The following is a 24,735-nucleotide window of genomic DNA, read 5'->3' as shown; positions in this document are numbered from 1 at the left end:
GTGAGATGATGTTACTGAATTTATGTAAAAGTTTATTGTCAGCAGCTGTTGGCATTAATGGCATCCCAAATGCCATTTATTTATAGTTGAGCTGTATACCCTACCTAGTGTGTGTTAATGTGTGTTACTTTGACAATCCCATTCAATATATGAACTAAAACATCAAATATATGCATCATATAGATATAAAAATATCTTATATTACAAGGATCACACTCTCAACAAATATTTTTCCTTTACATAACTTTATGGAAATTTATGCATATCCTTAAGTATGGACCTACTTTTAATAAAAATGGAAAAATGTGGACAAGGAAACACTGCCTTATGTTCCAGATGTCTATTTTATTATATTTCTGCATTAAGTAAATGGCTGTTATTGATGTCTTGTAGTTGCATGTAGGACTATTTCATTGTCTGAACTGGCTGATAATACTGATACTAATGGCCATTATACATTTTTAATGACAATAGAATGCATTGAATCCAAATCCAAATCATAAAAAAAAGAAACTTATTTTATTTGTAAATGAGTTGCATCAAGTATGAGACTTAAAAATAGGATTTAAAATGTGGTCATGACATCTTTTTTTTCAATTAGAAACCTGAACAACAAAAATATGTTAAAAATATTTAGAAAAAAAAAACCCACACACATATTGTGTATTTAAAGGCTATAGATAATTTAATATTTTGCTGCTGCAAACATTTCAAAATGTTTCACATATGTTTAACAATTCACATAGGTATGCGAATTATGCAAATAATAACAGTCATCAAGGAGCTGATTGCTCCAGTTGCATGACTATCTCCTAAATAAACTATTTTCATTCTCTAAAGAATTCATACAGGTCAAATCAAACCTGACTGCAGGCTCCTTTACGCACAGCACAGTTTTGCAACACCAATAATTCTTTAAAAGTAACAGGAAGTACATTATAATATATTGAGAAACTTTTTTGGGGGTCATATTTTTTGTGCATTTTTAACAATTGTCCAGTCTGTGTGTCAGTCACAACTATCATTACAGTGCATAAAATAATAAAAATAAAAATAAATTTTTTTTTAATGCATACTAAATGAATCAGGTGGCTCCTTTTCTACAACAAATGTCGATACACATTTTAAGTTAAAAATACAAACAAAGATCATGTAATTTTATTTTCTTTTAATAACTTTAGACTAAAATGGTATTCTTACATTTCATGTACATTCACACACATTAATGGAAGAATATTAAAGTCACCCTTACAGTATAGTATGAAAGTTCAAAGGCTAACATTGGGAGGTGTCTCCCTCTGCTGCTATCATACTTACACTACCACCTCAAATTATTTTAACAGTGCAAGAGATATTGGGAATATATTACATTTTATTCGGATATCACATATATATTTCAAAGCATTTGTATAATCCAATACATATCAGATCCTCTCCTGTATCTAAACATCAATAGATTCATACAGCCAGATCATTAATTTTATGTTGTGGAAAACAATCTTAATAATACAGAGCTATTTCCTGAGAGGATATAGGTCAATGTGAATGTCTTTTGTTGTTTAGACAAGAAAACATCTTGATAGATATCAGAGTAGGTCACAAAATGTAACATTTGGATTATGTTTTTATGCCTAAATCCACAAATCTGCTCAGTTTAAGAAGAAACACATTTTAGAAAATACATAGGGTTAACAATGTTATAAAAAAACACAAGATGTACTCCCTTACCAATGGGGATTATAAAGATTTAGCTTGAGACACCCGAAATCTGTTGTATCATCTGATTGCATCAGTATTACATAAAAACCTACAGCACCCAGAAGCCCTTGCATAGCAGGAATTAGCAGGAGAGACAGATAGTTTAAAGTACTATTCAGACTGGATAAGATTTTCAGATGTATTTCTGTTAAGTAATGTTGTTGGATGATGTCTGTAGTAATTATGATCAATTCACTCGGGATAAGAGATCTCACAAAGATGGGAGAAATTTTCATGAAAGCCAGTAGTTTTACATTATTGGCATTAATTAAAGAATATAAAAAGTAAAGAAAGCCAGCCAACACAAACTTATATCATAAATTAAGACAACTAAACAAATCATTCAATTACGACAAAAGAAATGGTGCTGTATAAATGGAGTATGGGCCGGTCTATCAGCACATAGCCATAAGCCATAAACAAATGCCTCGGCTGATGGAAGATTTAGCGCACACTTATTATTATTAATATTGTATATTATTAGATATTTTAGTGGCATAGAAGTGCATCAAAATAACTTTCAGTCTTTACCCTGATCATTCATTTTGAGTCAAAGTAACTTCCACTTCTGCCTTTCACTTTTACCCTTATCCTTCATTTCATGCTCCCGGCTGTCTGTGCAATTGACCTTTTATGGAGTTTTGTGGGCGTCACTAAATGCAAATGAGCTGTGTCTGGAACATGTTTTATACTTGATGGGTGATCAACATACACACGCAATTAGAAAGAAAATCAATGGTTCAGAAAGTTTTGTAAATCTGGTGGGACATTTTTGTTCAGTTTGGCTTATGCAACTATTCACAAAACTTTACTAAAAGATTGATAATCTAGAGGCTCAGTGATGGATTCTGATTCCAGAGATACACCAGTAGTGATTACATAACCCCCACCTGCCCATGTAAAACTAATCCTGTCTGAATAGGGCTTAAGATTTTGACAGGCTGAAAAATATCCCCTTTTTAGAGTAAAACCTTCTACGACCGGATACAAGATAATGAGTCCCTTCGGATTATGGACACTCATTTCACAGCTCTTTTTTTTTAGGGTTGGAGTTGTCAAATCCACAATACGCATTTATCTGGTTGCACCAACTGGCAGATAAACTGGCGGATGAGCAATTAGATAGAAAAGGATTTGGCCTAGATTCAGGTGAGAACCTCTGCTCTCGGGTAATGTTTTAATATTATTAGTTTAGATACCACAATAAACTAATATTATAATACATTGACGCATTATTGATGCTTTTATAACATTGACCAACTCCACCTAAAAACCACCTTCATTTTAAGATTTTATCAAAAGTACTACTACGTGATGCATTTTATTGGTTGAATAAGTTAGCAGTTCAGTAAAAATAACATTCAACCCCTTTTAATGTGACACTGCTGGTTTGGCTCACAATTCCTTAACAAACCTAAATAACGTGACATATCGTTTATCATGAAAATCTCTTCAGATATGGTGAGGATGATATTTTATTCCCATCTCCCCACACTACTCTGGCCTGTCGTTCTCCGTGCCTGGTGGACGTTTGTCTCGAGGCACTCTGCCCATGTTGTAGAACTCTGTGTTGGGTCTCATGTCTGTGAGGTGGGCCATGCGGTTGGACAGGGCAAAGAAGGCGGCGATGGCAGCGATGTCCCAGATATCCTCGCGATCAAATCCGTGAGCCTCTAGTGAGCTGAAGTGCTCGTCTGTCACTGTGTCACTGCGACACACAGTCAGGGCAAAGTCCAGCATGGCTCGCTCCCGGGCAGTAAGCTCTGCGACTTTATAATTCACTGCCACCTGCGGAACAAGAGAAAATCAGCTGTGTATAAGCAGCATACGCAGTCCCCATTGACAGTATTGGAACGTTCCAAGTTATTTAGCACATCTAGATGTAAATACCAGGAAATGAAAGCTGAAATTCTGACCTATCGTCTCATATTTATCTTTTAAGCTCAAACACAAATGTCTTCAGTGTACAGTAAAAAACAAAAGAATTCCAATACTTTTGGAGGGAACTATAAATAATATACAACACATAATCTTTAAATGTGTCTTGTGATTGATTAAAACTTTGTTTCAATTTGATCAGAGGTGGAAAGTAACAAACTACATGTAATGTCCTTTTTGGAGTATAATTAAATCACAGCACTTTTACGTACATCCCTCCATCCATTTCTGTACCACTTATCCTACACAGGGTCACGCGGGGCCTCGATCCTATCCCATGGGACTTGGGGCCCAAGGCGGGGGACACTTTGGGTGGGGTGGCGAGGCAAACGAGGCAAACGGGCTAACCATTAAGCCACCGTGTCCCCCAGTACTTTTACTTGAGTTTTTCAAATATAAAATATTCCACTTCGCTACATTTATTTCTGATGATCTTTACAGAATAAAAGAAATAAATAATGCATTTAATCTCATAAGACTGTAAGCCAAGACAGTATGTCCAAATTTTAAATAATCCAGTTATGAGACCTAATAAAAATAAAGCAGTTTTCTGATGACAGTCTACACTTCAGGCGCCAATTGCTTAGCAGCAATGGCTGAGACAGTGGAGACAGATGAGCATCCCTGACCCAATTTATCAGATATTTTCAGTTTTAAATGCTTCAAAGGAGACAGCGTGATAATGATCTGCAAATTATGTGAGCCAACAGTTGTGGAGATATCGGCATTTCACAGCTCAACATTCAAACATGTACAGGTAGGCCATTAGCTACCTGAGTGAAATAGACTGGCTAGCCAAATCTTTTGATATTTTACAGTATGAAAGCTCTGTATTAAACTTAACATGTCACTTAAATGTTCGGTAGCCTTTGCCTTAAACATATCTAAGTGCTGCTACAGCCTATAGATAACGAACAGGGTAATGTGCAAGGGGCATCTTTCCTAATTAGCAGACTACTTTATTTAATTCATTCTTTATGTAGTGAAGTATACAAGGTTCCTACGTTGGTCCTAGAGGCATTATAATTAATAGCACAGTAAATAAGTGCAAAAAAATTATTCATAAATAAACTTGAATATTTGCATTGCAATACATTTTAGTGATAAAAAAAACCCTGATATTAATTTAAAAAGCAGTTTGTAAATTTTAGAGCCATCTGTTGCCTGTGAGGTGAAATGCAATTGCAATTACTTCCTTCTAACCAACAACTCACTTCTGTTAAATATATGCATGCCTGAGCAGCTCTCTCCTGGCTACAGGCAGAGCAGACTCAGAGCAATATTGTGAATCACAGTCTTTACAAAGTACAGTGGGGTCCAGAAGTCTGAGAGCACTAGTGAAAATGCTTCTGTTTTGCATTCTTTTCTAATTTAATACAACAATTTTAATTACAAATTATATTACTGACAACAACCTGAGTGAAAATTAGAATCTTTGAAATATTTACATGAATGTCAGACTTTCTTAGGATTTATGTCCCCTTTTTGCTTTAATGACAGTGTGCACTCGAGCTGGCATGGACTCCACAAGTTTGCGCAAAACCTTATGATTCATTTTAGATCAAATGCATCAGAGTATTGTCTGAACACATGCTTCAGTAGAAGAGATTAGCTATGAGGAAAATCTGACCTTTTGTACAAGGCAGTAAACATGGTCAATATCACACACTTGCTCACATTTAAATGGACCTAGACATACTGCAGAATGTTAAATATTAAATATTCAACATAATGAACATTTACTTTCTTTGTTTCAAATATTTCAAAATTCTAAATCCTTCTGTTTATTTCCAATTTTAATGAAAAAAATGTCTTGAAGTGTATTTAAACATTACAAACCGCAATTTTAACTGAATAAACTTAGTTATCGCTATGTTTGTGTACATGTTGTTTTCTAGATAAACAGCCCAGTTTTTGGCATTCCGAATCTTTTCAATAGATATATAGTTCATGGGTTAATGATGCATGACATTTCTCAACACGGTGAAGCCCATGGTGAGGCTCTGTTTGCTCACAATGATAAGCGCAATTACAGTGTAATTTTTAGGGAAGGGAAAAAAAAAAAAAAAGAGTCTTTTCTAAGTAATTTTCCAATTTGAGGTAAATATTCGTATTTCCAGCATTTCTGACTAATATTTGACTAAGCTGGCTTGTACACTCGGCTACTTTATGCCAGGAATTCGTATTTCACACTTGCCCAGCAATAGTGCACTCACAACTTTAACACGTATTTGTGCTCCCATACTAAAAGCATCAGTTCACAAGTTTCATTCGAAAGCACCATTAGCTAACTCAATAACAGACTCATACTATAAGAATATTAAATGTGTCATGATGATAATGTGCATGAGGAAGGAATGACTAAAAATGTTCTTGGTTACTTTGAGTTCATTAAAGAAAACCTACTGTGAAGAAACTGTGGGGTTTACAGACAACTCCTCATAAAACAAGAAAAATGAGAGCAAGAGAATGAAGCGAGAATACACACACCTGATCCGCTAGCGTGGGCTTCTTAGAGTAGATACGGTGTAGTGCGCTGTGCGATACGACGCAGTACAGGCAGTTATTATGGGCGCTGGTTGCCACCACAATCAACTCCCGATCTGCCTTTGACAAACCTCCTGTAAAAAGACAGACAGATTTATCTACAGTTTACTAAATACAATTTACTAAATTATTAAATACAATTCATAATCCAATCCATGTGTTTCCCTCTGTCTCATACCAGTCTCTTTGTTCATGAGCAAATTATAATAAGCAAAGAAAGCTCGGAACTCGGCGGGTCGATGAGCAAGGACCTTGAACACGTTTGGCAGGAAGCCACCCTGTGAAAGGATATCGTATTATATAGTACTGTTCCTCAAATATACACATGTATATATACACACACAGAAGGTGAGAGGGAAGAAGATTGGGTGCCATGCCTTCATCTCAACCTCCTCCATCAGCTCCACAATGTCATAGGGCAGGTTTTTCTTGTAAGGCACAGGATAGCGGCTGATTTTCTCCTCTTCGCTGCTGCTGTAGTGGCAGACGCTGACTGGTGTCCTGTGACACACCCTGCTCTCCTTCAGCGTAAGACTGGACTGCAAGGGTTTAAACATAGGGGAGTTTACTGTTTATTATGAGCTGATCATGCCAACATGAGTGACATGGTAGCAACACTAATCAAGTCCTGTTAGTCTCTATAGGGTTAATGATATGCAGTAGCTTTGCCACCACTTTCTAGGTACTGACATTTCACACTTACTTGTCACTTTAATAGGAACATACATACATCTTCCTGCAGCATCTATACATCTTATGCAGCACAATGCATAAAATCATGCAGACACAGGTCAGGAGCTTCAGGTAATGTTCATATCAAACATAAGAATGGAGGATCATGTGATCTCAGTGACAGAATGGTACAAAAAAAAAACAAAAAAAACAACAACAATGGCAACAAAAAACATCCAGCGAGCAGTGGTTTTATTGGCAGAAACGCCTTGATGATGAGGTCAAAGAGGAATGGCCAGACTGGTTCAAGCTGACAAGAAGGTTAGAGTTATGGTAACTCAAATAACCACCCTTTACAGCCATGGTGAGCAGAAAAGCAGAACGTGCATGTCGAACCTAGAGGCAGATGGCTTACGACAGAGAAAGACCACATCGGGTTCCACTCCTGTCAGCCGCGAACAGGAATCTGAGGCTACACTGGGCACAGACCCAATGAATCTTCAATTGTTCAGTTTTGGCAAACCTGTGCCCACTGAAGCCCACCGTTCTTCCCACTCCCATCCAATCCAGGGTGTATTCCCGTCTTATACACAGTGTTCCTGGGATATAACCCCAGATCCACCACAACCCTGGCCAGGACAAAGCACTTACTATAGATGAATGAATATTATTATTAATTACTCATTATTAATAGCCCACTAGAAGCTCAATATTGTTCATTTTGTTAATGTTACTCAAATGTTAATGATAAACCCAGGCTGATTATTGCTTAGTTAGCAGGAAAAAGGAACTGACTCACTCACATCCTGTCCTTTAACCATTTCTGAGTCACTGCTACAACCAAATCTAGATCTGATCTACATCTATCCCCTTTGTCAGGTTTTTGTCATGACTTCACATTTATCCGTTATGTTTCATGCTTAAACACTACAGTACTCTTAAGGTCAGATTTGTATTTTACATGGAAAACCATCATTTTTTTTTTTTTTTACTTGAACAAGTGTTATGTTTGAATGCTGTAAAACATTTATAGGGATCCCTAACATTAGGTGAACGTTTTCCCAACCATCCAGGGTTAGTACAATGTTATTTAACGGTTATGGGAATGTTAGGGGAACGTTGTCTGAATCATAATACGCAACACAAGCCTTATGCCAACCAACTAGGTTTGGATCAGTATAGTAACAGGTTATGTACAGGGATGGTTCAGAGTGCTTTCCCCTAACTTTATGGGAGCGTTTTTCCAACCATCCCGGGTTAGTACAATGTTATTTAAAGGTTATGGGAATGTTAGGGGAAAGTTCTCTGAATCATAATATGCAATGTAACAGGAGCCTTACACCAACCAACTAGGTTTGGATCACTATAGTAACAGGTTATAAGTACAGAGATGATCCAGGGTGTTTTCTGCTAACGTTAGGGGAACGTACAATGGGTTAGTACAATGTTATTTAAAGGTTATGGGAATGTTAGAGGAACGTTCTCTGGATCATAGTTCGCAGTATAACATGATGGTTATATTAAAGAATGATCTCCTGGAAAACATGATGGGAACTGAAAAGATCATGTGCCAGAACGTTTCTGGAACCAAAAACAAACGTTTCCAGAATGTTCTGGGAACACTGTAAGCTGAGTAAGCTGCAAGCAGAATCATGATCACATACACTGCCATATTTACAATGTTACTGCTAACTACAGTATAAGCAGAATGCAATATGGTGGAATATAAATAAAAACCAGAATAACATCATTCTAAAATAAGTCAGCCAACTACCTAGACATGATACAAAGTGATACAAAGATCTAAAAATCTAAAGCTATTTAAATTCAAGTTTACCACAAAGTATAATGAGTAGCACTGTTAATAATCCAACACACAGTGTAGACAGGTGCATTAGACAGGTGTGCATTAGCAGGTAATAAAGCAAACTGCATGTTAGTCAGAACTACCATATCATTCTAACCTCATACTCGACATGGTTTAGTACAGTCCTTACCAACAAGCCTACAGCAGAAGGACGAACAGCCCTCATGACACCGCGACACAACATTTCCTAACTTATTTTAATACAAAACACTAGAGCCGAAAAGTTAGCGAGCTAAAAACTCCACATGCAAAATCAAACAATGTCAAAATAGCACACTCCCCGTAGTGGCGCTACAGCGCAGCCAATAAGCGCACAGGATTCTGTCACGCCCCCTTTCCTTTAACCAATCGAATTTTTGGGACGGTGAATATATTAACGTCTAGGTTGTACATCTAACTTCCGTTTTACAAAAAGCCTGCGGAAAAAGAGGAAGCAAAATAAAAGTAACAGCTCAGCTAGATCTCGTTAAGGTGTTAAGTCTTCGGCTTTAACTACTGAGAGAGAGACAGACCTTGCTATTTCTTAATGCCAGTTAGTTGTCTTAATATTGAGCTCATTTGTCTATTTCAAACTACACTTGTGTACTTTCAGTGGAAGCTTATGTGACTTGTATTAACAAATCCAATTAGTTAATAAACGTAAATCTTCGGAAATAAAGGAAGCAGTTCACAAAGTTTTAATATTGTTTTTGCGTACTACATGTTTAATAGCAGGTCATACTATCATATTAAAAAAAATGTCCTAATCAGGCCAAAAACAAACAAACAAACAAAAAGTACAAACACACATAGAAATACATATTACATTGCACTAACATTATTCGCTTTTTAAAATATTATGCAGCAATATTTTTTTTTACATCTTTAAAGGGTTAAAATTTGGCCGCACTGTTTGACTATGATAATGAATTACAAATTAATAAAAAAAAAAATCTAAATTTGATATCGATTGAATCAACACTGTCCATTTTGAATGTAGATTTGCAAATGAATCATTGAGGAATCAAAGAAAATCTCTGGACCAAATTAAACAACAACAACAACAGTCAGACTTTAGTTTTGAGGCGGAAGTGAGCAACCCGGAAGTTTATGTTTCTGCTGCGGTCGCATCACGGAAGTGAATCCAGGTTTTGTGTTGCTAAATAGTGAGTTTTCAGTGTATGTTTTCTTTTTAATCCCACTGATTAAGCGCGGTGTTTTGGCGTGTAATGGGTGGATTTGGAGTGATGGCTAATGAGGAATCTCTGGATTATTCCGTGCATGAAGCGTGGAACGAAGCGACTAATGTTTACCTGCTGGTTATTTTGGTCAGTTTTGCACTGCTGATGTACGCCAGAAAGTAAGACCATTTTATTTAACCTACAGTCACTATTAATACATATACATGAATATATGGTTATTTATTTTATTTTTATTTTTTGGTTTGTTTTTATAGCGCGTGAAATATAGCGCCTTGCATAAATATTCACTCCGTTGAACTTGTTTTTTTAATTTTTATTTATTTATTTATTTATTTTTGTTGTTGTTGTTTTACAACCTGGAACTGAAATTGACTTAACGTCATGAATATGCACAAAATAGTTCATCATATTAAAGCTGGGGGAAAATCAACAGTGTCTGCAAAATTATTTACAAATAGAAAATGTAAAATTTGTGGTTGCATAACTGTGAATCATTTTAGTTAGTTCTGATGCAAACTGTTGCCATCAGAAATTACATAATGAGTAGAGTGAATAAACAGCATCATGAAGACCAAAAAACTATCAAAACATATCCAGAACAAAGTTTTGGAGAAATTAGTAAGGGATTACTTATAAAATATATCTTGCAGATCACTATTAAATCCAGAGGATATTTACCTAGACGAGGCAATCAGAGAAACAACCAAGAGACCAAGCGTAACACACAACATGATGCAACCACCACCATGCTTCACTGTTATTCATAGTTTGGATAAATTGTATAAAATATAGGAATTCTATAAAATGTACTATACTATAAGCCAGTGATTTTGTAACCCCTTTAATTGTAAAATAAATTAACCTTTCCACCAACAGAACACTGGATCCAAGCAGCATTATTTATACAATACTTATTTTATTGTTACTTGAGTTATTGAGGTTTGGAATAAACCTGTTCGATTCAAGTTACTATGAACTCAGTAATAAATTTAATAACTCTGATAATAGCGGGTTAACATTTAAATTACTGTAACTAAAAAAAAAATCATGTTCCTCCTGGCTATGCTTCATGAACCTTTGGGAAACTCTGCTGTAATTACAATAATCTGCAGTGGCATGCACTTCTCAGTTTTATCTTGAATCATAAACCTCCCCTCATGTATTTTTCTGTTTTTTGGATTCAGTTTAATTTGCACACAGAACACGGCCCTTAAGCATGATACTTAACATATGAACAATATGTTAATGCATTTCACCAACTTATTTTTTTCCCATATTTTTTTTGTTTTAATTGTGTGTACATGTAATTGTTTCGTAAATAACAAAAATCCTTCATTCACTTATTCCCACAGGAATAAGAGGAAGATCATGCGCATCTTTACGATGCCTCCCACGGTGGGATCCGCTCCGGAGCCGAATTTCTACGACAGCCTGCAGAAAGTGCGGCTCAGGCAGCAGCTGGAGATGTATTCTCTCTGTGAGTCAGACACTACCCTGATACACTGCATGCGAATGTACACGACGAATTCACATCAACTCTTTCACAAAAACCTCTTTCTCTTGTTTATCCTTGTAGCCAGAAAGTTTGAGCAGCAGCACCAGCAGGGCCAGGCGACGGAGTGTGTGCAGCTGGCGATGGAGTGAAGGAGACCTGACAGCTCTGTGTGAAGATCAAATGAGTACACGAATGTGAAGAAGCTGTGTGCTGATGCAGTGATGTTTAGGTGTGCAATATTTCAGCTGCACCTTTTTTCATTTCTTTAGTCATCCTGAAGTCTGAACATGAGGAAGAACACACACACACACACACACACACACACACACACAGAGACAGACACAGCTCCCTGCTAAACTGCTCACTGAGGGAAGATATTAATATTTTACTTGAATGTTCTCTTTTTAGTTGCGAAATTATTTAAAAATGGCAAAATGAGTGATAAAGAATAAGAAAAGTACCTTGGATGAGTGCCACAATTGAATTATGAGCAGTTGCTGCCACCTAGTGGTTGTTTTTTAGTATTGCAGGTTCATGGACTAGCAAGATTTTTTTTCCTGTTTCTACAGTTGGATAAATTCTAATGATTAGAAATGCAGTCATTCTTCTACAGTTATCTTTTAAAAATGTACATATATATCTCTATTATGTAGGTTATATGTTTTGTCTTTATATGTTTTGTTTAATAGGTTTCCATGGTGGAATGCTATTGTATGGTGGTGTACGGTTTTGGATGTAGCTCAGCCATGTTTCAGAAATACTTAAATTCTTTGCACTCCCCCATACTAACAAGGTTTACAGGTGTTTTTATTATTATTATTATTATTATTATTATTATTTAAAAAAAATTATCACTCAGATTTAGTGTCACGTTTTGCATTTTTGAAAAACAGCGGCTGACTTATGTCGCCCTCTGGTGGCCGTTTTTGGTAACAGCAAGTTTTTTTTTCTTCTGTGGTATATACAGGGTGTCCCAAAAGTCTCCATACACAGGGGAAATTAACACTTTTAGCAAAATGTCTTCCAAAATTTTTCATACTTTAATTTATATTGTATTTTTTTCAAATAGCCTTTTAAGAAGCATTTGACAAAAGAAGAACATATTGAAATCATTCACAAGGTTGTGATGTCACAAGGTTGTGATGGAATTTAACAGGAAACATGGCAAGCACGTCACACACGACACTGTTGCCAAACTTATTAACAAATTCAAAAAGACTGGAAATGTTGCAGACCAACTGAGAAGTCCATGAACATCCACTGATGAAGGCACAACCGACGTGGTTCTGGCAAACATAGTGCCCCATGTATAAAGACTTTTGGGAGATCTTGTATTATATGTAATTCTATTATTATTCTTATTATTCTGGTCCCTGTGATGAATCATTTTCAGTTAGAATTTCTTTACACCACACCTCGTTTAAGTCTTTTTTCCATTTCCTGGAGTCAGTATGGGGATCTTTGATTTGTAGCACATTTTAAATTATAGAACTCTTATTGCTTTTTAGTTCTACCTTTTCCCAAAGAACAGCATGGGTAGTTCACGTGGTTAAGCTGAATTTTGTTAAAATAAAAACATATTAAGAGAGACACGCCCCTCTAAAAAGAAGGAGAAAAATTATAGCAAAAAGCAAAGTATAAATAAAGTAATTAAAAAAAACCTGAATAGCCTGTTTGAATGTCATCATTTTTAAGTAACTATTTCCTGGAGTAAATGATACTTCCTAGACTTCCTTCTGCATTCACAAGCTGAGTCATGTTGGTCTGGAAGCTGGGATAGATGGGGATTTTGAGGACCTACCAGTGAATCACTGAGTCACATCTGTTTCCTTTTCTTTCTCTTTACCCCTGAACACCAACTGCAACAACCATTTCAGTTACTGACGTCTGCGATTAATTCATTAAGCCCGGAACCTGAACCTGAAATGTTCAGGTTTTTATACATATACAACCCAATATTATGTTCTGTTATATCACAGTATCTGCTTACAGCTTGATATGCTCAGTAAAATGAAATGAGGTGAAATGCCGTTTATACTACAGCGTTGCTGAATTCTTGATTCTGATTGTCAGAAGATCTGTGCTGATTAATTTTCCATAACAGCGCCTCTGATAGTAGTTCTGGCTGCAAGGTTTATATTAATGCGTTAACATTTCTATAGTGAAAACCCCTTTACAGGGACTTGTATGGTGGCCGTTCTACATAAACTGATTTAAAATGGTAGTGTAATAGTTGATGTGGTGCTTTCTGTAATTTATTACACATTTTTGGAAGGAGTCTGCAGTGTCAGTGCTTTATAACACTCAGAGGTAAACAATTTTTTGGCACACGGAACGTCTTCAGGACAGAGACTTTTCTTTAGGACGCTTTTTAGTTTCTAGGTAACATGACAAGCTGAATTCTTCTTTGCTTATTAACTTCGAGAAAGAGAAAGTGAAGGAACGACTGTTTCTAGCTGCTACAACATGAGAGATAAGAGGAACTAACGTGTTTCAAGTTCCATGACATTAAATGTAAGTATAATCTGGTAAAACGTATGATATGTTTTTCATGTTATCTGAGATTTGAATATCTAAAACTGAATATTTGCACTTAAAGCAAATGTGTGTATCAAAATGACTCATAAGTGATAAATCTGAGACAAAATCTGAGCCAAAAATTGGGGAAATATAATCTCAGTTTTAAATTGTACATATTTGTACATCAACTTCTCCAGCTTGAATGATTAGGCATCAGGCATCATGGATTAGCAGAAGGGAACCTATAATAAAGGAGAGAGAAAAGTGTGTTAGAGGTGAAAAGGAGTAAGAATTTCAGTGTGTTTAAGTCATCTTTTACTGTCGTAGGTTGCTGCACATATAGCAAAATCAGAGATCTGTGTAGAAAAAAAGATATATAGCATAATTCAAACAAAAATCCCCATGTGAGATAATGTTTCATATTGTGAGGTGTCTGCTTTTTTTTTTTTTAATTCTGGCCCATGTTTCTTTTTCCTCATTCTTTCGTTCATGCTTTTGATATTTCATCCCATGACAATTCACTACAGTAAGAGAAATGGAATCTGTCAGGCTGAACCCTTATTTCCCACAATCCCTTGAGCTCAGGTCTCCATAGAGGTTTTATATTCTGTGCTTATTTTCATCCAGAGCCCAGGGTGTTGGAAATATAATTTCATTGTTCGCTATCTCTTCTTTCTTTCTTTCTTTCTTTCTTCATCATTTATCAAATAAAAGCCTGCTCTCTTCTTGTTATTATATAAGAGAATATTTGGGTGTCCACACACGTCACATGTTGCCGACACCAACAAACGTCACTTTTTACACCAACAAACGTCACTTGTTCCTTTTTATTCTTCCTCTATCTGTTTTTTTCACCTGTCAAATAAAGACTCTGCTCTTGTACATATTATTTGAGGGAACAGTAAGTGTCGATATGGCACAGACATCAACAAACATCTTCCCTGTCCGTTTCGAAAGGCTCTCTAACTAAAATAAACAGGAGGGGGGCCAGGGCCAGCTGATTTCAACACGTCTGTCAGTGGTGGTTTTGTGTTTACGGCGGCGGTGCCACCCTGCCTGCTCCGCCCGCCCCGCTGGCCTGCTCTGTGCTCTGTTCAGCTCTTCTGGGAGCTGCAGATCCAGACAGACGTAAACATGTCCTGACCACACAGCCTGGATCTCCTCCAGCAGACTGCGAAAACACAAGCGCATCCACACACTCTGACTTAACATGACAGTGAATGCTGAAACACTGCTGCTTTATTGGAAGAGTGCAGCTACACAGCATTACAATGTGCTTTTAAGGCTATCTGCTAAATCCTTATAATGAATAAGTGGATTAGGATTCAGATGTCTGAGTCCATGGGCATCTGTTATGAAAATCTAACACATATTTGTTACATTATATCCATACAGAGACATTCTTCCGTTCTTATTATTGACAGCAGCAGAAGGAAAGGAATGAAACAATTGGGTTTGTGCCATTATAGAAAAATAACCAACAACGGGGTAGTGTGATGCGGAAATTTTTTTATTTTCCGATAAAAGCATTCCTAAAAAGTTTTATTCCTCTTATACTTCAGCAATTTGCCTACACTAATAATGATTATTTATTAAAGAATGACACGTTGTACTGTTTATCCATTTGTAGTTACATTTGTTATGATAGTTACATAATGTTGTGGAACATCCACAAAATTTATTTCCTCACCACTCTCTCTTTTATTGTCTCTCTTGGAGACAACTTGTCATTTTACTGTGAAGCTGTAAACGCAAAATCTTGAAGAGTTAAAGTTACAGCTTTACCGCTGACTGTTACAAAGCACTGACACTGGAGACTCCTTTTATAAGCAATCTATAAGCAGTGTCTGCCATACAAGTCCCTGTGCAAGCTGTTACTAAAGAAATCTTTTGAATGAATAAATTAATATAAACCCGTGATTTGCCTTGCAGCTGCACTACTGTAAGAGCTGCTGTTATAGAAAACTAATCAACACTTTCTGACCAACCTGAATCGAGAATTCAACAGCGCTGTGGTATAATAATACATAATGTATAGAAAACTATACTAATTGAACCAATATTGTTAAGATAGTTAAACAACTAGTTGTCTCAGGTTCGTATCTGAGTAAAAATTTGCATTGGCCTTTGTGAACTGATTAAATACAAAGAGGTGCTGGTGGTGCATATTTGAGGGTTTGTGTTGGTGTTTTTGAATTGCGTTTGTGCTTTTAAGATCAGTTACACTTTTGCTTCCACCCAGTTTCTGTGGTTCTACTATTAACCCTCTAAATAACCAGTTGAAAGCATCAGTTACTGCTGTAGATTTTTAAACTGTAAATACATAAATAGTAAACATTTAAATAAATAATTTGGTGATTTTGCAATTGTCCATGAATAATTACTTTCTACTCCAGAAATACTGACACCTTTTAAGAGAATGGGCAAAAATAATTGTATAAAATAAATATTAAATGTAAAGATTGAACTTTATCACTTAAACAACTGGGAAAGTTAAGTTTCCTCTATTTAAGTTTCCTCTAAAACTTTTAAAAGAATAGTATATCACTCAAAAAACATATGTGGCAAAATTACTGACACCCCTACTGATACATACTGTAATACATAAACATTTAAAAATGCCACTGACGGCAATAAGAAAAGTTTCAAATGTCTGGACAGTTAAAAACATGGTGGAAATTTTTTGCAGAAAAAATATAGTGGTTACCTAAAACTATAGTGACCCCATTTTTTTCCACTCCATATATCACTCACTCAAACTACAAAGCATATTAATATTATATGGCATATTTATTTTTTGCTCACAGTCATGGAGGGTGCCATTAAATCTGGAATTGACAACAACTCTGCAACAACTGTTGTGATTGTTTTTACTTTTATGCTGTATTATTTACTGCATTATTATTTGTATTCCTAAATAGCATTTCTGCACATGTAGGCTGAAATGAATGCTTTACGTTGATGTATATATATTTTGACATACGATTTATCAGCTTGCATATTTATTGTGACTTTTGCTCATGCTGTTGCAGTTTCTTCCTGCATTTGTAAATGTAGCGTGTTTTATAAGACGCCATGTCAAACTTGCAAAGCCGTTACACATGCAGGCGACGGCCTTAAACAAATGAAACATGCATTGAGACAACTCTGTGCTGCTCGTTTGTATTAATTCACAGGGACAAATGTGGGTCACAATCAAACAGCCATCTTCTTGTGAAAAATGTGCATCTTTCACTTCATCTCTTTCCCGTTTCTCTCAGTTCTCTACAGCACTTTCTTCTTTCAAAGGCCTACACACCACAGCGAGTGTGTGCTTCCACATTGCATGTCTCTGGATCTTGCTGCAGATCAGATGTGACAATTGCCTTCATCCTCCCCTCCGCTCTGGCGTTCTGAGTCCCTTCTCATCTCCATCCCTCCGTCCTCTCCCTCTCTTTTCTTTTTGTCACAGGTGGAACATGGCATCGGTTGTGAGTAAAAAAGAACAGGTGCTAATTAGAGAAGGGGAGCGAGACAGCACAGTGAATAATAAGACATTTAGAAGATGAAACTCTAATCTGGGAGCAGTGGAAGCAGACACGCCTGGTGCTCGTGTGTTCTCTTCCACAGTTCCTTTGCTCAGGCAGCACAGACGGATCAAACGAGAGCCAGTGGAGGTGTGTGAAGCTTGCACTGCTGCTGCGCCTCGTTTCTCGTCCTTCATCCCTGTAAGCCTAAAACCAATAAAGAACAGCAGGCTCATTTGTTGTCACTATGCACAATAAACTTCTCTTTCTTCTCTTTAACTTTAGCAGGAAGAGGTTTTGAAGAGTTCATTGCACTGATCTCAGTAATTCTTCGTAATTCTTTCACAACAGAGCTTGAATCAGTGCTCTGAGTCATGTGAAATGTTCTGTCCATATGAACGTCATTTTGCTGTCTGAGGTGTTACAAGCAAAGAATGGTTGAGTAGCCAAAAGCTCTCATATATAAAAAAAATTATGAAAAAAAAATTAGAATGAAGCAGTGATGGAGACAAAAAGGAAATAAATCTGTTAACCACAGCACTGTTGAATTGTCAAATCTGATTTGTCAGAATGTGTTAATTATTTTTCTATAACAGCAGCTCTGAAAGTTGTTCTGGATATAATTCAAATCACAAGTTTACATTTATGCACTCGTTCTAGTATGCCATCGTTTCTCAGGGACTTGTATGGTGGACGATAATCTAATAGTAACAAGATTTTTTTTAAAAATGTTATTTAACAAAGAAAAGTGTACACTCCTTGATATGTTGAAGTTTTCTATGTCTATTTCACACTTATGGAAGGAGTCTACAGTGTCAGCAAAGTTGTGGTTTTTTTCATCTTATTTACTTCAAAAATGAGAGGTGGATGAAGAAGTGACTGTTTATAGCTGCTATAATGTAAGTGATAACAGGAACTAACGTGTATACTAATGTAATGAATTTCCCCACTGTGGGATCAATAAAGATTATCTTATCTTAATTAATAGAAATGTAATCAACTTCAGGATGGTAATAGTAACCACCCCATAGTTGGTTATTTGTCTATAACCGCACACCCCGTCGTGTTTGTGTTGTCCTTACATCTTAACATATAGTATGCAATACATTAAACAAACGCTACATCCCTCACTTACAGAACGTTAACATTATGCATGGTGTTCTTCATTGCTAGTTAGATAACATGGCTAATATTACCACAGCTATAACTATATATACCATATAATAACATAGATATAACTAAAGACATAAAATACAATTTTTCTGTTTGATGTGTCCTTGTAAGCTGAATATTCCATGTTTCTGGGGACACAAACTAGGCTGTGTTTTAAATAACTACTACTTTTGACAATAAAATACTTTTTCAGTACATAGGCAAGGATACCTTGATTCTGCTAAATCACTGGTTTGCTCAATGATTTGTCTGTATCAGGTTTTCAGGTTTTGTTTTGAATTTCGGCAGGAAAGTTCTCAACATGAAGTTCCCTTCAAGTCGTAATTTCAAGTGTACAAGCTTTTACCCTTTTGCTACCTTTTATCCTTTCATCATGGACAGTTTGAGGGGCTGATGGTAATTATCAAAACTGGTCACTAGCTAATTTCTTAACATAAGTCATGCTGACTTGAGGTGTGACAGGCAAATAAAGTGTAGGAACAGAATACTAATTAATTAAATAATTAAAAACAGGAAGAACACAGTCAAATGTAACAGTACACTTTTGTCCTTACAAGTTTACTCAAATAAGCTTGAGAGGAACCTGTCCTTAATCTACTCTTACAAGTAGAATTCAATAAAAAGTTACTGGAATGGAGTAAATGCAGCATGTTACGACACACCTCTCAATACAAGTCCATGAGTGTCTCTGGTTCAGACTTGTTGACTCCCTTAAGGTCATCTTGTCTTCACACCTGAGCTCCACAGTTCCTGTCCGAGCCCAGAGCCATCCGTCATGGCCGCTGTGTTTAGCTCTGCCCTGGCTAGAGGCCCTCAGGGGCTCCTACATCAGGTCTGCTCCGGTCACTGGCAGAGAACAGGCCAGGGAAAGGCCTGAGTGCCAGCCGCCGCCAAGGCCAGACCTGAACAGCAAACACAGGCCGACCTTCATCTCTGGCCCAGATTTGGGCCTCACATGACCTCCTTCCCCCACTGAGTGGAGCCAGCCCGACTCTATTCATCCTCTCTCAAACAAAAAAGTGAGGAGAAATGAAAGGCAATGATCATGGTTGGCCAACAGTACACCTCTGTCAATATTGATCCCCATCATAAAAACAGACACAAGAAGAACAAACCCAGCACAGTTTATTTGGGTTGAGCACCAGCCGCTTTTGCCACGCCGGAGTTCAACGCTATAAAATCCAGCAGGTTAACTTAATAACAGATTTTGATTCAAAAAGATATGATCATGCTCTTACTGAGAAGCATAAATGTTTTTTTTAAAGTATCTGGATTTTTGTTGCTACAACATTGCTACATTTCTCTATATATTTCATAAGTCATAAGATGAATTTTTCACATCAGACTGCTTCAAGGAGTTTCATTTCCTAACAAATCTACAGTTTAACAGATGCGACAATGAGAATGGGACCTACACATCACTGTAATCTGTCGGTTGCTATGCACACTTTGTATTTATCCAGGCATTTTGAATTGTGACAGCTAGCTATTATCATAGAGCTAGTGTAGTTATTATCATGCCAGCTTACATTTGAGAGACTAGGAATGAAGCTGTTTTTAGTTAGCCTTAGCTAATGTTTTCTCAAGTTCCTTGGTTCTATCAGTAACTAAAACCACTGTGTGGTTTGAGGTAGATGTCTTTCTTTTGTGAAAGCGTAAGATTTTACGCTTTAAGAGTTTATAAGAGTAAAGGTGTTTATATTTCCATATTTAAAGCAAAATTACCGTATGGGTTTGTTAACATATTAGATGAAGGATTGTTAAAAAAGTCTAATATCAAAGATATAAAAATTCTATACAGGCTTTCATTAAATGTCAGTGTCTATTACAGAGGTCAGTGATGGATGTGTATTATTAGGTAAAAATGTGAAATATTTCCATTTTATATATATTATATATATATCCCCACATATATATATATATATATATATATATATATATATATATATATATATATATATACAGTTAAACAGTATGTCTGAATTTATTGACTGCTGCTGACTGGATGTTTTTTGTTATGTAGAGACTGTCGTGTGTAAGGAGATCAGCATTTTCTGAACCACCAACCATGCCATGGCAAAAGTCACTGAGATAACCTTATTCACCATTCTGATATTTGATGTGAATATTAACTGAAGCTCTTGACCTGTATTGACCTGTATATGTATGATAATTGAATTGTGCCACTGCCACATAGTTGCCTGATTGTATAATTGCATGAACGTGTAGACGTACAGGTATTCCTAATAAAATGGCCGGTTAGTGTATTTATATCATTATTTTTTCATCTACATCTGGCAAATTCTAGTATGTTGGGCCATGTATTGAAAAAGTTTCAGCTTCTCCGTGTCAGTGTGCCAGGCTTTGATTATCGCCTGTCTCTAGACTGTTCACCTGACAGTGTCAGTCAGGTAAACTGGCCAGTTGGTGTTAGTCTGGCTCCTCGGTGCCATTCTCACGGCTTCATCAGGTGCCTGTCTGCTATTGACACAGACAGGCTGCCTCCTGCCTGTTTGTCACTAGTGGCTCTTTTGCTTACCTTCCCCGCCTTGAGTGTTTCTGAGAACACTTGGCCTGGCAGCAGCTGTAGCCGTAAGAGAAGCTCGTTTCCTTCCTCAATACCGTTTAAAGAATAATCTATTAAACCTTAAAGTGGTAGGCGTACATATAAAGCTGTCTGGTGTTCCCCGGGGGCCTTATCAGGTGAAACAGATGTGACTAACAGCTGGCACTAGAGCAGCACTGCAGCTGCCAGGGTTTCGGCAAAAAGCTGAAGTCTGCTTCCGCCATGGCTGTTGGTTCCATCATCATACGTTAACCATGTGTCCATGCGAAACTGATATAGGGGCAGATTAATTTCTTTATAGCTCTTCTGATCTGATGATGATCAATCATACTCATATGAATGCAGGAGCTTTATTAATGATATAAAATTTGTTGGATTGCACCTGGAACCGAGCAGAAGTAAATGAGATCTAACACGTTCCACATGTGATCGTAACCAGCTGCTGGAAGTTACGTGTGACTGGTTCACATGGACGTTAGCTTACTAAAGAACCACATCTAAGGCACCAGGCACCCATTCCAGCCTTTCTAACCACATTTCACCGGATATCTTTTATTGTTTTTACACCCACCTCATTTGTGTCACACATTTGCCAGTTTCTGAAGCACCTGAAATCGGTCCACTTCCTCTTCTCGTCAGTGGTGAGAGGAAAAATCTGCTTTCTTTCTGCTTTTTTGCTCGTCAGGGTTGAGCATGAGGACAGAGCCAGAAGGATTGCTGCTGCACTTTTCGAGGCTGATCTGCTGATTGATTTAGAGCCACTCTGACAGCCAGACTTCATTGATGAGCACTGCCAGCACTAGTTAGCTCCAGTGTCCAGCCAGCTCTCCCTAACAAACAATTATAGACTATATACTGTATCTCCCTCACACACTGCTCATTCTCCTTCACTGTGCCTCTAAGACATTGTTCACACAGTAGAGAAACTTAGAAAACAGATTTTAAAGCTGTTCTTATTGCAAATTATAGTGAGCCAATGTGATGTTTGTTCAGACTGTCATCATATTGGCTCACATATCCATAGTGTTTGCTATAGTAATAGAGATATGCGCAGGACCAAACACATATCTCTGACAAAACAGATGAACAGACTTCAGTTAATAATCAAAAAAGCCATGTACCCATATACAGTGCCTTGTATAAGTATTCTCCCCTTTAAACGTGTCCACATTTTCCATAGTGTTACAACCTGGAAATGAAATGGACTTAATTGGGATTATATGTGCACCATCCACTTTATTAGGAACAGATCAAGTCCAAGCTCTTCAGTTAATGTTCACACATTGATGTTTTTGAACATCAGAATGGGGAAAAAAGAGATCTCAGTGATTTTAACCATGGCATGGTTGTTGGTGTCAGACAAGCTGGTTTGAATATTTCAGAAACTGCTGATCACCAGGAATTTTCACACTTACACAAAATGGTGCAAAAAAAAAAAAATTCCAGTGAACGGGAGTCCTGCAAGCGGAAAAGCCTTGTTGATGAGAGTGGTCAGAGGGAAATGGCCAGACTGGGTCAGGGTGGTAACTTAAATAAGCACTCTTTACAACTGTGGTAAGCAGAAAAGCATCTCAAAATGCACCACACATCAAACCTTGAGGGGGATGGGCTACAACAGCAGACCACCACATTAGGTTCCACTGCTGTCAGCCAAGACCAGGAATCTACAGGAGAAGAACAGGAGGCTACAGTGGGCACAGGGTATGGACAGTTGAAGCTCGGAAAAGAAACAGGTGACTGTGAAAGTCACTGAGATTTATTCCCCATTCTGATGTTTGATGTGAACATTAACTGAAGCTCTTGTCCTGTATCAGAATGATTTGATACATTACACTGTGTCTACATGATTGGCTGATTGGATAATATCATGAATGAGCAGGTGTACGGGTGTTCCTAATAAAGTGGGTGGTGAGAGTATGTCATGAATCTACACAGAACAGAATAGAAAAACAATATAGTTTGCAAATTTATTTACAACCAAAATCGTAAAAATTGTGATTTCATAAGTATTTACCCCCATTGCTGTAAAACCCCTAAATTAGTTCTTTTGGAAAGAGACGTGCTTCCGGGTCCAGTCACGCCCAGATCTGAGTGTATAGCAAAAAAATGCAGGCCACCTCTCATAAAATGTAATCCATGGCAAAATCTTCATCTTGCTCCGGATGTTGTTCTTGTTGACGTCGAGCAGCGATGTGCACTAATGTCCACAAACCACAAACAAATATGACTTGAATCTGACTGGAAAAAGTATTTCAGGTCATGTTTAATGTTCAGTCTTCAGAAATCTTTCCTGTTTTACAGAATCATTACTTGTTGGACTGCATGCTTGGCTTTCAGCTAATTTACTGAGCTCACAAACCTGCTGATACTCACAGGCTTCACTGTTGCCAGCTTTGCTCTGACCTTTGCTCAGAAAAAAATGGACCTACCGAAAAACTTTTACATGTCTGATCATTAAATTTCTTCAGTTTTCTTCTTTTTATGTTCTCTGCACTGTAAGAGCTATAATTTAATTCAGCAGGATGTTGAGACTATGTTACTGTCGATAATTCATCTGGTATTTTATCCAGCCCCATGTTTCCTGGCCATTAGCTGTGAATATGTCTAGCATAAATGCATAGCAGGAATTTCTGCGACAATCTGGCTGTAGTTTTGTCTGGTAATAAAAAAGCAAATTATTTTGAACTTCACCCAACATACACATGTGGGCACGCGCTCTATTTTCATCTCAGTTTGTGGACACGGTTGGAATCCAGCAACACGAAAGCTGAAAGTTTGGGGAGAATGGCGATGGAATTCAGTGAAAATTCCCCCGGTTGTGTAAAACAGGGCAGTGCTGATGGAGCTCTAGAAATAAAGAGCTTGAGTAGTGAGTGTGGTTCACCATAATTACAAAGCTCTTAAACTCTGGCTCAGATGCTCCGTCTGACTGCTGCCTGGCTCACACACACATGCACACGCCTCTGTCTGGTGGAACGAAACCATGTTTTTCACTCAATTTTCACATGTCTAGGACTATAAAAAGCATGTTACAAGATGTATAAGAGTTCTCACTTGAGGAAAAAAAAACAGTTTTTCTGTTATCATGTAGGTGACCACAGTCTCTGGGTTTCAAAAGACAATAAAACAAATGGTTCAAAAGTAGCTGTCAGAAGTTATACCTGACCTATAGACACACTAACACCTACAGTATAGTGTTAATGATCATGCAACGTTTGTAGAGCTGTAAGAAGAATCAAAATTTTAGCGAGGTCCACAGTGCAAAAATGTGACCCACTTTAGAGTTAATATACCACAATACCCAATGTGTACTACACCAATTGCTAATTTCTAATCTTTTATACTTCCATAAACTTATTCTTCCATAAACTACTCTGACTCTAGTTAGACTGTTGAATTTTAATGAGTTTTAAATGAGTTTTAATTATCTCTTTCTCTTTCTCTGTGAGTGTTCTCGTCCTCCTTTTTTCATCTCATTCCTCCTCACTAATTACTGAAAAAGCATACATTAA

General features: G+C 37.1%; 2 protein-coding genes and 1 long non-coding RNA gene across 3 annotated transcripts; 1 reads left to right on the top strand and 2 right to left on the bottom strand.

Annotated features, from left to right (window-relative positions):
• Nucleotides 1–1,153: 1,153 nt before the first annotated feature.
• Nucleotides 1,154–9,081, bottom strand: si:ch211-175m2.5 (uncharacterized protein LOC568697 homolog). Its single transcript, XM_026940796.3, has 5 exons — nucleotides 8,913–9,081; nucleotides 6,621–6,782; nucleotides 6,422–6,521; nucleotides 6,187–6,317; nucleotides 1,154–3,546 (listed from the first exon to the last, which is right to left on the bottom strand). The coding sequence occupies exons 1-5, from the start codon at nucleotides 8,964–8,966 to the stop codon at nucleotides 3,253–3,255; spliced, it is 741 nt and encodes a 246-aa protein (XP_026796597.1). The 5' UTR covers nucleotides 8,967–9,081; the 3' UTR covers nucleotides 1,154–3,252.
• A 785-nt stretch (nucleotides 9,082–9,866) lies between these two features.
• On the top strand, nucleotides 9,867–13,124 carry smim19 (small integral membrane protein 19). The gene is made up of 3 exons (XM_026940585.3): nucleotides 9,867–10,121; nucleotides 11,316–11,440; nucleotides 11,540–13,124. The coding sequence occupies exons 1-3, from the start codon at nucleotides 9,991–9,993 to the stop codon at nucleotides 11,605–11,607; spliced, it is 324 nt and encodes a 107-aa protein (XP_026796386.1). The 5' UTR covers nucleotides 9,867–9,990; the 3' UTR covers nucleotides 11,608–13,124.
• A 3,625-nt stretch (nucleotides 13,125–16,749) lies between these two features.
• LOC117597640 (uncharacterized) lies at nucleotides 16,750–23,599 on the bottom strand. Its single transcript, XR_004578393.2, has 2 exons — nucleotides 19,320–23,599; nucleotides 16,750–17,691 (listed from the first exon to the last, which is right to left on the bottom strand). It is a non-coding gene; the product is annotated as an uncharacterized LOC117597640 (long non-coding RNA).
• Between the last annotated feature and the right edge of the window lie 1,136 nt (nucleotides 23,600–24,735).

Source organism: Pangasianodon hypophthalmus, chromosome 7 (genome assembly GCF_027358585.1).
Source record: "Pangasianodon hypophthalmus isolate fPanHyp1 chromosome 7, fPanHyp1.pri, whole genome shotgun sequence".
NCBI lineage: Eukaryota > Metazoa > Chordata > Actinopteri > Siluriformes > Pangasiidae > Pangasianodon > Pangasianodon hypophthalmus.
This window is presented reverse-complemented; position numbering and strand designations above follow the sequence as displayed.

Coding starts and splice junctions, on each gene's coding strand:
- smim19 (XM_026940585.3), top strand. CDS start 9,991: ATGGGTGGATTTGGAGTGATGGCTAATGAGGAATCTCTGGATTATTCC. Junction 10,122..11,315: donor CTGCTGATGTACGCCAGAAA/GTAAGACCATTT, acceptor TTATTCCCACAG/GAATAAGAGGAAGATCATGC. Junction 11,441..11,539: donor GCTGGAGATGTATTCTCTCT/GTGAGTCAGACA, acceptor TTATCCTTGTAG/CCAGAAAGTTTGAGCAGCAG.
- si:ch211-175m2.5 (XM_026940796.3), bottom strand. CDS start 8,966: ATGTTGTGTCGCGGTGTCATGAGGGCTGTTCGTCCTTCTGCTGTAGGC. Junction 6,783..8,912: donor CTTCTGCTGTAGGCTTGTTG/GTAAGGACTGTA, acceptor AAACCCTTGCAG/TCCAGTCTTACGCTGAAGGA. Junction 6,318..6,421: donor GCTCATGAACAAAGAGACTG/GTATGAGACAGA, acceptor GTCTTTTTACAG/GAGGTTTGTCAAAGGCAGAT.